The sequence below is a fragment of the Hemicordylus capensis genome, chromosome 5 (genome assembly GCF_027244095.1).
Source record: "Hemicordylus capensis ecotype Gifberg chromosome 5, rHemCap1.1.pri, whole genome shotgun sequence".
Taxonomy (NCBI): Eukaryota; Metazoa; Chordata; class Lepidosauria; order Squamata; family Cordylidae; genus Hemicordylus; species Hemicordylus capensis.
This window is the reverse complement of record NC_069661.1, coordinates 217,408,477-217,421,452: the sequence shown is the minus strand read 5'-3', so window position 1 is coordinate 217,421,452 and position 12,976 is coordinate 217,408,477. Positions and strand designations below refer to the sequence as shown.

The 12,976-nt window shown below is 44.7% G+C and overlaps 1 protein-coding gene across 2 annotated transcripts in view; it reads right to left on the bottom strand.

Annotated features, from left to right (window-relative positions):
* Positions 1–929: 929 nt before the first annotated feature.
* KCNJ4 (potassium inwardly rectifying channel subfamily J member 4) overlaps positions 930–12,976 on the bottom strand; it is a 43,643-nt gene continuing 31,596 nt past the window's right edge. For both annotated transcript variants that reach the window (XM_053253476.1, XM_053253477.1), the window contains exons 2-3: positions 7,474–7,668; positions 930–3,126 (exon numbers count right to left, since the gene is read on the bottom strand). In XM_053253476.1, coding sequence (XP_053109451.1) covers positions 1,779–3,126; positions 7,474–7,511 — 1,386 coding nt within the window. In that variant the 5' untranslated portion in view covers positions 7,512–7,668 and the 3' untranslated portion in view covers positions 930–1,778. The remainder of the gene's footprint in view (positions 3,127–7,473; positions 7,669–12,976) is intronic.

The window sequence follows — 12,976 nt, the reverse complement described above, 5'->3', positions numbered from 1 at the left end:
AGCAGTGCCCCTTAGGGTATTAGACACTTGGCAGCTGCCCAAGGGTGCCTAGTGCTAATGCTGGCCCTGTTGCCCCTCCCCCCGCCCGGCCTGGCCATGCTTTGCCCAATTCCTAGGACAGCAAGGAGCCAAAACAGAAAGACATTTTCAGGCTCTATGGCATATCTATGCTACAAACCAATACTGGTTTTTATATTAGTTATGGCTTCTCTCAAAAAGATCCTGAGAATTACAAAGGCAGTTTACACAACCGAAAACTGGATAGGAAAATCATCCTACCCAGCTTTGGGAGCTGTGCACACGCCTGATTTTTGATCGTGTGGGCAAACAAGAAGGTGAGAAGAGGAGGGGTGGACATATATGAGAGAAGAGCTGGGTCAGATGGCACCATCCTCCCCAGCATTTTAACAAGGTAGGAGGAAAAGCCATCCTGCCTAGCTCCTTTCTCACACATGATCACTCCCCCTTCCTCCTACCTAATTGTTTGCTCACACACAATTGAAAATCGAGAGTGTGTGCAGCTCCCGAAGCTGAGTAGGACGCTTACAGTCTTCTGAGGTAGAGTTGGAAACTCTGATGGAAGCTATTTCAGGAGATTCCCCCCTCCCCCCCCCCCACACACAAACATTTTATAACATCAAGCTCTTAAAATCTCCAAGATTGATTTCGGTAGTCACCTGGAGATTGATGCCAGTTCCTGGAGATACCAGGCCAATCCTGGTGGCTTGGCAACCCTATGTGAGGGTATAATGAACTCTCCATTTCAGATCTCTAGTCGCCTCACAGCACCAGTTCCCAGAATTCACTGGGGCTGAGGGGATGAGTTCTCTGAAACCAGTATGGGTGGCATAGACACATACTTAGTCTATAAGACAAGCATCAAGCAAATGCTAATCATGGCACAATGCACTGAGTGCAGGATCCACCTCTCTTTGTTTCCAGGCAACCCCCCCGGAACACTATACTTTATTAAAAAATAAATAGTTACAAAGTCATTTTTCCAGGTGAGAATATGGGATGAGCTTGATGAAGACAATGGAATGAGCATATAGATTCTGCTGCTTAGAAAAGACAGTTGCAGGTGATTCAGATGCTGGCCCAATTGGGAACCTTTCCTCTTGCCAGTGTTACTCACTTGGCTTGCTTGTGCCTCTGTGGGAAGGGAATGAAATTTCAAAAGGACCAGAGAAGGGTTGTGTTAACTACTTAGGGAGTTGTGGATACCAAGAACCAGAATGAGACAGCAATTAAATGTTACTGTGAGAGAGCATAGAAATCTAAAGTTATCATCTCTCCTGATGTAACATTTTAAATATGCAACAAATAATACACATGCAAATTATACCCCATGTCTTATTTTCCACTGCCCCCCATTAATCCCAGGTTGGTTGACACCTGCAACTTTCTTGACCTTCAGCAATAATATCAGCCACATTGGTAACAATTGGTCCCATTGCTGCTGCTGGCAGCTTAACAGAATATCTCTTATATTAGCCCAGGCTGCAGCAGCTATTATTCTGAGCAGAGAAAAGCCGGAGTGTGGAAATGAGGAGGAATGGCCTCAATTCTGTTCTGAATTCAGAGGTTTGAAAACCAATTTCTAACCTCGTGGCAGGTAGCCTGAACCATCCATCACCAGAAGAGCATCATGTTTATACATGATCAGGTTTTAAGAGTTAGTAGAAGAGGTACTGTGGGGCTTTTCCAACCAAGCACTGGTGCTAAAAATAGAAGGAAACAGTGGAAAACAAACATGGGATGGAAAGTCAGGATGGAGATTAAATGGCTGATTCCCGCCGGTACGAGAGTGCATCCAGGGGGATAGAAACTTGCAACCGTTCGAGATCCATGTGGCTCCCAAACTCCATCATAGGTATGACTCCTGCATCCTCCTCAGTTCCTCCTCCCAAATTTACTCTCACATCCAAGTCATCTTCCTCTTCCTCTTCATCCTGGCTGACAAGAGCCAGCTCATTCTCATAGCAGAAGGCACTAGGGGGTGGCGGAGGGGAAGGCAGGATGGTGATCTTGCTTTCCTGCAACTCCCGTGCAGAGCAGCAAGGGGTCCCAGCCACCTCGTAGGTCTTGTGGAAACGTGAATAGTCCACCTTATAATGCTTCTTCTCCTCAAAGACAACAGGCTCGAAACGGTGGCCCCAGATAATCTCGCTAGCCAAGTAGGAGCTGCGGGCCTGGGTGGTCATGGCTGTAGCTTCCACCATGCCCTCAAGGATGACGACAATCTCAAAGTCCTCCCTCTCCAGCTCTTCTTTGCCCATCCCATAGAGTGGGCTTTCCTCATCGATCTCATGGACAATAATAATGGGGGATACTAAGAAGATTCGGTCAAGGCCAATGTCATAGCCTACATTTAGATCCCGCTGGTCCACTGGAAGATATTCACCTTCCGCGGTCATGTAAGGCTTGATCAGCTGGGCCCGAACATGAGCCTCCACAATATGGCTCCTCCTCAAATTCCCCACCCGCCACATGAGGCAGAGTTTGCCATCACGCAGAGAGATGACAGCGTGGTGGCTGAAAAGGAGGGTCTGGGCCCTTTTCTTTGGGCGTGCCATCTTAGCCATGATGGTGCCAATCATGAAGGAATCAATAACACAGCCCACAATGGACTGGGCCACTACCACCATTATAGCTAGCGGGCATTCTTCCGTCACATAGCGGAAGCCGTACCCAATGGTTGTCTGTGTTTCTACAGAAAAGAGGAAAGCTCCCAAGAATCCATTGACATGCTTGATGCAGAGTTTTGTAGCAGTTGTCCCAATAGACCCACTTCCTGTGCTAGAGGCATCTAAGTCACCATGAAAGAAAGCAATGATCCAGAAGAGGAGGCCAAAAAACAGCCAGGAGACCAAGAAGGCTGCTGAGAAGATCATGAGCATGTAGCGCCAACGCGTATCCACACATGTCGTGAAGATGTCCGCCATGTAGCGCTGGGACTTGTTGCTTAGGTTGGCAAAGTAGACATTGCACTGGCCATTCTTCTTAACGAAACGGTTGCGTCGTTTCCGTCGGGGGGCATGGCCTTTCCCATTTCGACTGTGCCCATCAATGCTGCCAAGGGCAGAGACTTTATGCCCGTCCTCTTCAGTGGAGACAATACTGTACCTTTGAAGAGGCAAAATATATATATTAGTTAAAAGTGGGAGAGAGACAACTGCAGAGACCTTAAAAGACCTTTAGTGGCGCTGGAGGGAGTCTGCGCAACTTCCAGTCTCTAATTTAGGTTTTATTTAGACAAAAGGCTGGTTCTCACGACCAGCAGCTGGGTAGGAGGAGGAGCATCTAGACAGGCTCTTATGTGTGTGGTGTTCCTGGTTAACCCATTCCTTGATCCAGGCCAGCTTTTGAATGGTGCTTTAGTTTCTTTTTAGTCCAGTCCTGGACTAAAAGCTGAGCAGGCAAACAACAAGCAGCAAGAGCATAGTGAGCAGTCTGCACTTGCCTTTCTTGTAAATAATACTTATTTCATTAAACTATTAATATTCTTAATCTTACTCCACTGCCTGATCTTTGTGTGCCACAACTCTTTCCTCTGGATTCTACACAGTGCACTGCTGAGAAACGGTCATGTGTTGGCAAAAATTGAGGTAGGAGGAGGGCAAAGTGATGGTATGCTAGGGTGGGTAGGGTGGTGGTGGGCAACTCACATCATGTACCCAGCCGTGTATCAAGGGTGGAAGAAAAGCATGACCTGCACCATCCTTCCCAGACGGGGGCTAGCACATCATGCTAGCTTACCCCTCCTCCCAGAGGCGCTCTTACCCTTGGACTTCTGGGCACAAATCCAGGGCCTCCACACCCCCTGGCACCCCCCCCTCTTTAGTCTGTCCCAGGTGGTGTCACCACGCCGCACCATTGGCCCATGCTGTACCAGGCAGCTGACCATGACTGTGACCTGCACCAGGTGGCCGAGCATGACCTCTGCTTTAGAGACAGAGTGGGGAGTGGGGAAAGAAATACGTGGGATGGGGATATATTCAATTGCATGTTGAAATGTTTCTGCTAATACATATTTGCATAAATATACTTGTTTTATATTCTTACACTCTTGTGAGTTCAGTTGCTGTTTGTGCCGTCAAGAATCCATGTGTTAAAAATACTGCATGTGTCATGGTGTGTGTGTGTGTGTGTGTGTGTGTAGGGGGATGATGCTGAACTTGCAGCGGGGGTGAGGGTGGGACTCCAAAGGCCTTTAGGTCCAGGCTGCAATATTACCTAGATGCACCTCTGCCTCCTTCTGCCTCTGTTTTCACTGACACACAACTGTTTTTCAGGAGCTCCCATGGAGCTTAGAGTCTGGCTGGTTCCTCTTCCTACCCACCTGCTGGCCATGAGAACAAGCCCATTGTGTTTCAAACAAAGTAAAGTTGTGCCCCTCAAGTCAGTGTCAATGCCTGGCGACCAACAGAGCCCTGTGGTTGTCTTTGGTAGAATACAGGAGGGGTTTTGCCTCCTCCTTTGCAGTGTGAGATGATGCCTTTCAGCACCTTTCTATATCGCTGCTGCCCGGTATAGGTGTTTCAGCGGGGATGCGAACCAGCAACCTCTTGCTCCCTAGGCAAGTCATTTCCCCGCTGCCCCATTAAGTGGCACCTGCTACTATAACAGGCTGTATATTTGTTTTCTCAAAAAATAAAGATGCTGAAATTGAACAGCTAATAAAGATGGGGGCAGAACCTTCCTTCTGCCCTCACATCTGTGTCTGCAGTGAGGATCAGGTTTTGCCACCACTTCAAGGCCATCAGCTTTTATGAAATGAGTCACCACCAGAAGGCAGGGAGTGTATAATCCTCCGAATTGACTCAACCATTACTGCTCACCCTCTGTCACTACAGGCAGTGACTTATTCTCTGATCTTATCTGTCTAGCCATGACTGGGAGGCGGAGGAGGCTGGAAGGTGAGCTGCAGCAGCTGGGATGGGGGTACTCAGGGGAAGGGACCATACCTCAGAGGCAGGGCACATGTTTTGCATGCTGAAGGCCCCAAGTTCAATCTCAGGACTGGGAAATACCCTCTGAAACTTGGAGAGCTGCTGCCAGTCAGTGTTAGGTAATACTGAGTTAGATAGACCAATGATCTGACTCAGTAGAAGGAAGCTTCATACTTTCAGGGGAATGAGATCAGTAAGAACTGCACATGGGTGAAGAGGCAATAGATCATGCACACAGATCCACTACCTGCTTCCCCCACTAAAGGTAAAGTGTGCTGTCGAGTCGGTGTCGACTCCTGGCGCCCACAGAGCCCTGTGGTTGTCTTTGGTAGAATACAGAAGGGGTTTACCATTGCCTCCTCCCATGCAGTATGAGATGATGCCTTTCAGTGTCTTCCTATATCCCTGCTGCCCGATATAGGTGTTTCTGGGAAACATACCAGCAGGAATTTGAACCAGCAACCTCTGGCTTGCTAATCAAGTCATTTCCCCACGGCACTATTAAGTGGCTACATCCTTATTACACCAGACTTCTGGTATCTGTGTGAGCCCCCTGCTGGAAAGGAGGTCACTACACCAGAAGTCCAGTGTGGCAGCAAGCAACAGCAACAACACAAAACCAAACCAGAACTAGCATTTATGCTGCACAAGGATTCAGAAGGGAAATCTGTCAGGCTTCCAAATAGAAATTAAATAATGTCCAAAGCAGGAGTGTGAGGATTCACCCCAGCTTCACATAGTATGTTCTGAATCCTTATCTGTCCATACCCTGCACATGATGCACACGTCTGAATCTCCAGGACATCCAAATCTCTACATCCGGATAAAGCAGTGCTATGGAGAACACTGCAGCATTGCAGTGTTCACAGATAGTACTACCAAGGCACTGAAGCACAACTGATGGGTACACACACATTCTCCTCCAGCAAGGAAGTCCACAACACAGACAAAACGTTAGGAGTCTCCAAGACCAGCAAGGAGAAGTGAGTGCAATCCACACAAGAGGGCAAAGCAAATAAGGTTTTATAACAGTTTAACTCTGAATTGCATACAACTGGAAGTTTCTATTTTCTGTTCCGTTCTGGTTGTTGATCTAATTGTGCATCTGTGACAATGTTTATACACTTCCCGAATTCAAGACAATTCTGTTGCTACAGCAACAAGCGTGTCTCTCAGCATCCTATATCGAAAGCCAAAGGTGTAATTTAGAGATCAACAGACAAAGGGTTGGCAGATACCCTGAAAGAAACTCCCTCTCTCCAAGTGCTGTTTGACCTGCCTTTGTCTCTTTTCCCCTCAAAATATGCCACCCTCTTTTTCTCTCTCCATTTTACCCTCATGTGAGGAGGATTGCTGCTTCTGTTTCATCACAGAAAGTTCTGCTTGACATCACCCTTTTCTCAGAAGATGCTGTCACAGCAAACACCTAAAGTTGATCTTGTAACATACTGTGGGCAAGAGAGAGCACTTACTTACTTACTTCATATGTTCATATCCTGCCTTAAAACGTATTATTTCAAGGCAGCTAACACAGCCATCATAGGAACATAGGAAGCTGCCTTCTACTGAGTCAGACCATTGGTCCATCTAGCTCAGTACTATCTGCACTAACTGGCAGCAGCTCTCCAAGGTTTCAGGCAGGTGTCTTTCCTAGCCTTACCTGGAGATGCTGCCAGGGATTGAATCAGAGACCTTCTTCATGCAAAGCAGATGCTCTGCCACTAAGCTAAAGTCCGACCCCCCATCAATACTACCCATAAAAGGCCAAACAAGATAGGATGTTAAATGTATAATTGTCTAGTTTGGGGGTTTAATTTAATGCAATGTAAAAGCAGTAGCCATTTGTTTCAATCACACCTTCAGGAGTCCACAGCAGCTTTGAAGGTTGGGAGGGATCTTGGAAGTCTGCTAACTGAGCAAAGAGGCATCTTTTTAAAGTGGTGATTCTCTTTATTGAGCAAGGGGAGAGCAACTGGCCCTATCCAGCCCCAGCACAGCATCTCTCCAGTGGCTGCTGCTGGAGTCTACCTTACGTTTCTTTTTTAGATTGTGAGCCCTTTGGGGACAGGAAGCCACTTAATTTAATTTAATTTAATTTAATTTAATTTAATTATATCTATGCAAACCACTTTGGGAACTTCTGTTGAAAAGTGGTATATATATATTTGTCATATTTGTCTTCATCTTCTAGTCCCACCCACTGCTCAGTGCAGGAAACTCATAGCCTACATCCCTGGCAGATGGCCGTCCAGCTTCTGTTCGAAAACCTCTAGAGAAGGACTGGCCACCACTGCATGAGGCAGGCTGTTCCACTGTCAAACAGCTCTTACAGTTCAGAAACTTCTCCTGCTGTCTATACAAGGTTCACTCATATGAAAACCACATGACAGCAATACACAAGCTCCAAGTTAGTGATTTGGTCTGTTACGGGCAAAGATTTTAAGGGGCTGCCTGCTAAACTTGGGGAGAAGTGTATGACCACTAGAAGAATCATGACACCTAGATAGAAGGAATTGCTCACCTGTTTACTCGGATGCTGCCCATGACTCGCTTTATCATGAGGTAATTCTCCTTGTAGAGATGAAGGGTTACAGGTGTTATGTAAATGCGAGTGGGTGTTGCACAAAGGAATACACCCAGGACAAGGAAGTGATGCCTCAGGCTTTAGTGGACAACAGCAGGGGTCATATTTGCAACCAATGTAAGGTAGAGACACCTGTATTAGAGACAAAAATTCAGAAGGAAATAACAGAAAGGTAAACAATCAGTCTCTTTGCCCAGCCAGTGATAGCATAGGGTGCTCTTGCTATCTTCACATTCATTCCTGCAAACAGGGCAAAGAGGCACCATTTACCGTGGCAGTTCTCTTAGGGAGGATAGCAATTGTCCATATTCAGCCTAGCATATAGTCCTTCCCAGGGGCTGTTTGCTGGTTTCTGTTTAGATTGTGAGTTCGTTTGGAAAAGGAAACCTCCTTCTCATTCTTTTTCTAGTTGTTTTAATTCCTTCAACGTGTAAACCACATGGTGGTTTTGTTTTGTTGAAAAGTTCTCTCTCTCTCTCTCTCTCTCTCTCTCTCTCTCTCTCTCTCTCTCTCTCTCTCTCACACACACACACACACACACACACACACACACACACCCCAATATCATCATTTGGAGAAGAATAATGACATTCTTTTCTGGGTAATCTTTTGACTGACATGATGCATAGTTCGAAGGTCGATGGAAGACAATGGCTGCAGCAATGCCAGGATAACCAGCTATGAGCCTTACTGCCGTTTCCTCCATCCATACAGTAATCCTCGCAGTGCTACCACCAGTTCACCCAGAGGTGTTGCTGCTTCCAGGTCTAGAGCAGGGATTCTCAACATTGGGTCTCCAGATGTTATCGGACTTCAACTCCCATAATCCCCAGCTCCAGTGGCCTTTGGTTGGGGATTATGGGAATTGAAGTCCAAAAACATCTGAGGACCCAACGTAGAGAATCCCTGGTCTAGAGCAGCAGCCCTGCCAATGTCTTAATACTGTGCATCATGTCAGCCAATACTGTATTTACCCAAATAGAAGATGACTGGATTTAAGACAACTCCCTTAAAAAACAGAGCTTAAATACAGGTTATAGTTATATTTATTTGAAAGGAAGAGGACTCTTAATTTAATATCTATCTCTCTCTCTCTCTCTCTCTCTCTCACACACACACACACACACACCTAATATCACAGAATTTGGGGTGGAACTAGTCTTGGATTCAGGTAAATATATTTATTATTATCGTGGTTGTGGTTGTAATAAAAAAGGGGTCTTGGTAAAAGACCGAAGAATATTACCCTTATAATAAGTTTTGGGTCAAGGCCCCAAGCAAACCATAAAAACACAGTAAAGGACACATCGTCACAACAACTTCCATAGTCTGATCTCATTCACTGGGTAAGAGTACATATATCAAATGTGTTTAGCAGACTTTTTCAACATATGTGTTCATTGTAGAAAAGTAAACAAGATGTAACCCCAAGAGTACAAAAATAGTGTTGATGTAGTCAACACATGCCAAAAAGCTACAATAGATTTGACTTGGTGATGTAGTCAACACATGCCAATTTCTATAATATATTTAGGTCACATTCTATAATACAAACATCCTGGGAAACTATGTTGAACTTGGTAAATGACATGCCAGATTATTTATATCACATTATCCCGAGACAGCATTGTTATGCTGTCTTAAAGACAACATGGATGGAACTGACCTTGAACTAATGATACAGTTGCTCACAGCTGCCAAGATGCATATCAGCAGCTTACTGGAGGGAAAACATGAATCTCCTCTGACCTCAGAGGGGTATTTTAGGGTATGAACTACTGCCCTCAGGACAAAGCTGGCAAAACTGTGAATGCTGCAGAGATGAATATAGTTACCAGTTTCTTCCTTTTCATTAAAGCAGGGGTTCTCAAACTTGAGTCCACAGATCTTCTTGGCCTACAGTGGCCGGGCAAGCTGGTCCTGACACAGTACCAGACTTTCTGACCAGCAATGGGAGGTTCACCTGGCTTCATCACTTTGTTCTTTTAGATGCCAAGTAAAGACCTTTTTGTTCACTCAGGCCTTTTACACTTTAAATTTAAATTTAAAAAAATTATCTGATTGTAACTGATTTTTAAAAATGTAATTGTTTTTGTATTGTATTTTGTATTTTCTCCCCCCCTACACACCCCATTTTTGATCTGTTATAATTTAATGTGTGTTTTTATCTCATGTTTTAATGCTGTGTTGTAAGCTGCCCAGAGAACAATTTGTTATGTGGCAGCTAACAAATAAAGTATATTATATTATATTATATTATATTATATTATATTATATTATATTATATTATATTATAATGTATGAATGACATTGAATGGCCATTGTGGCTGAGGGTGATGGGAGCTGTAGTCAACAACATCTGGTGACCCAAGTTTGAGAACCCTGCATTATAAAATTATAGAACTGCAGCATCAGAAAGACTTTTCACAAAAATCAGTGCTACCCACCCAGCTCTCTAGTTAGGGGCAATAAACTCTGGCAGCAAACCCCACACCCATTTCTAAGAATTTTGTTGGTGGGATCATCAGGCATCCACTTAAAGTTCTGTTAACAATTCTTTCCTTTATTTCCCCCTCCCATTTGCATCATCTCCCACAGGAAGATCTCTGCATACAGTGGGTACACTTTCTTGCTCAGGGTTGGGAAAAATATTGAAATCCACGTAGTTCAACCCTCTGCACTGAGAAAGGATCTAGCCTGCTCAAACAGATTTTAAAGAGATTCATCTGTATAAGGGAATCATAGAATCACAGAGTTGCAGAAGGCCTTATAGAACACATTAGGAGCATAGCAAGCTGCCTTATACTGAGTCAGACCACTGGTCCATTTAGCTACGTATTCTCTACTCTGACTGGCAGCAGTTCTCCAAGGTTTTAGCCAGGAGTCTTTCCCAGCCCTACCCAGAGATTGAAACTAGGACTTTCTGCATGCAAAGCAGATGCTCTACCACTGAGTTATGGTATGGTCCCATCCCACCATATTATCCAACTCCTTGCTCCGTGCAGGAAATCCAGAGCTAAAGCATATCCAACAGATGACTGTTCAGCTTCTGCTTGAAGATCTGCAGTGAAGGAGAGCTAACTCCCACTGGTAGATAACTGGTTGTGTTGCCCTTACAATTAAGAAGTGTCTTCAACCTAAATCTACTCCCCTTTAAGTTAAACCCATTAGACCTTGCCCTGCCCTCTGGGGCAGCAGAGAACAAGCATATTCACACGACATGAGCTGCCTGGGTTACCCTTTGGATATTTGGATACATCAGAGCCCTTTGGCTATTTGAAGACTGCTCTCATGTTTCCCCTCCTTTTCTCCATGATAAACATACCCCTTCAATTTTCCTCATAGGCTTTGCTTTCTAGACCTTTGGCCATCTTTGTTGTCTTCCTCTAAACCCATCCCAATTTTGGCTCCATGATTGTTAAAGTGCAGCACTCAAAACTGGACAGAATATTCCAAAGGAGGTTTGACTGGTGCGGAATTAAGTGGAACCATTCCTTCTCACGACTTGGAAATGATGTTTCTAGTAATGCAGCCTAAAATCATATCAGCCTTTCTTGCTGCTTCATCATACTACTGACTCATCTTGCAATCCCAAGACCTTTTTAACATGTACTATTGACAAGCCAGGTATACTCCAGCCTATAGAACAGAACCAGTGTGTAGAATCAGCACCCCAATAATAACTGCTACCTGAGGCAACCACCTCACCGTACCTCTTGTTTCCTGCTTGCAAACAAGACAGGATATGAACCAACCTTGCTGCGCTTTGGTTTCTTGGATGAAGGATGGAATATACATAATAAGCAGCACATATGGCCCTTGGTTATAGCATGCCACCAAGAGCAGAAAAAACAAAGGTGCTCTAAGAAAAGAGGTGCTTGTGGGCATGCATAGAATCATAGACTATTTGAGTTGGAAGTAACTTTGGAGGTCTGAGAGTCCAACCCTCTGCTCAGTGCAGGAATGTTTCCTATCTTGTGTTGTACTGTATCTGTGTAAGCACATTCCTTTTGCAAGAGCCAACTCTCTTCCATTTTCTGAGGTGAGCCTGCTGATACGAACACGACAAATATTTATACAGTCGTCCCTTGCCAACCGCAGGTGTCCCAATTGAGGATTTTAGTATCTATGACTGGGAAATTGTGGCAGGTCTCACCAACCGCGACCTAAGTATCCACGGTTTGGAGAGATTTTTTTTGGAAATTTGGGGTTTGGGGAAATTTCAGGATCAGGGGATCAGTTCCAGGGGTCAGGGGGTCATTTCTGGGGGTCAGGAATGATTTCTGGGGGTCAGGGGGGCAGTCTTTTCTATTTTAACTGGTTTTTTCCAGTCTTTTTGTGACTGTGATTCCCCTAACCCCGTTTCCCATTGGTTTTAATGCCCTGTCAACTGCAAATTCGCCAGCCGCAAGGTTTTCCAGGAATGCAACCCTCACGGTTGGTGAGGGACAACTGTATATCACTTTTCAACAAAAGTTCCAAAATGGTTTACAAATAAATAAGATACCCCGCTTTGTTGGAAGCAGACCAGAGTGGGACCAATGCTGACTGCACTTTGTGCATGGCCAAAATCAATGAGCATGAGGTTCTTCTTCTTTCCAGGTAACCAGAATGTAAAGGAGGGCAGAGTTCCTGTGCCTTTCATATGTAATAAATTGGTAGACTAATTTATAATAAATAAATTTGTAGACTAGAGGAAGGGATTTTTCAGCAGGTGCTACTGTTCAAAAAATACTTTTCTAAAGCTGTGTTAGCTGACTTTTCCTTTTTAACATAACTATGATGGATAGAAGTGCCTCTCTTTGGCATCGAGAACTCAGGTCTTCCTGACTCTCTTGAGCATCTCGCTTAAATAAAAGATTGTCCTTGGTTCTCTTTCATCTCCTACTGAGCAGAGAACAGTGGACTGTCTCTTCCTCAGACTCGTTTCAGGGATGTTTGCCAATTCTCTCATTAGTAGTTCATAAAATATTAATAATGCGGGAGTGACTATGACTAGTGCTCAGATTACAGGAGGGAAGCCCATCTGCCTTCCCTTTTATGCCAGTCTCTTTAGAAAATGTTTTTAGAAGTCAAGGGGACAGGGTAATTTGGTTAAAATTGGGGAAAGTCTGGGAGTATAATTTGTGTATTTCATTAAGGTCGCCCCCCCCCCCCGCCATAATTTGGGCACTGTGGTTTTGACCTTATTCACAGGGATTTAACCAGAGTGAAGCATTAATTGTTATTGTTTAGTAAATTTCCTAGTCCTACCTAGAGGGCAGTTGATTCCAACAGTAACATAGATTCCAAGGGGAGATTTTACAAGGCGTCTATATAACATTTAAACATGTTGCATGATTTCTTAGCACCACCCGCTGGCCATCTGCTGACAATCTGTGAAAAACTCATGCCCAGCAGATGGCACTAAGAAATCACATGACATGTTTAAACGTCATGT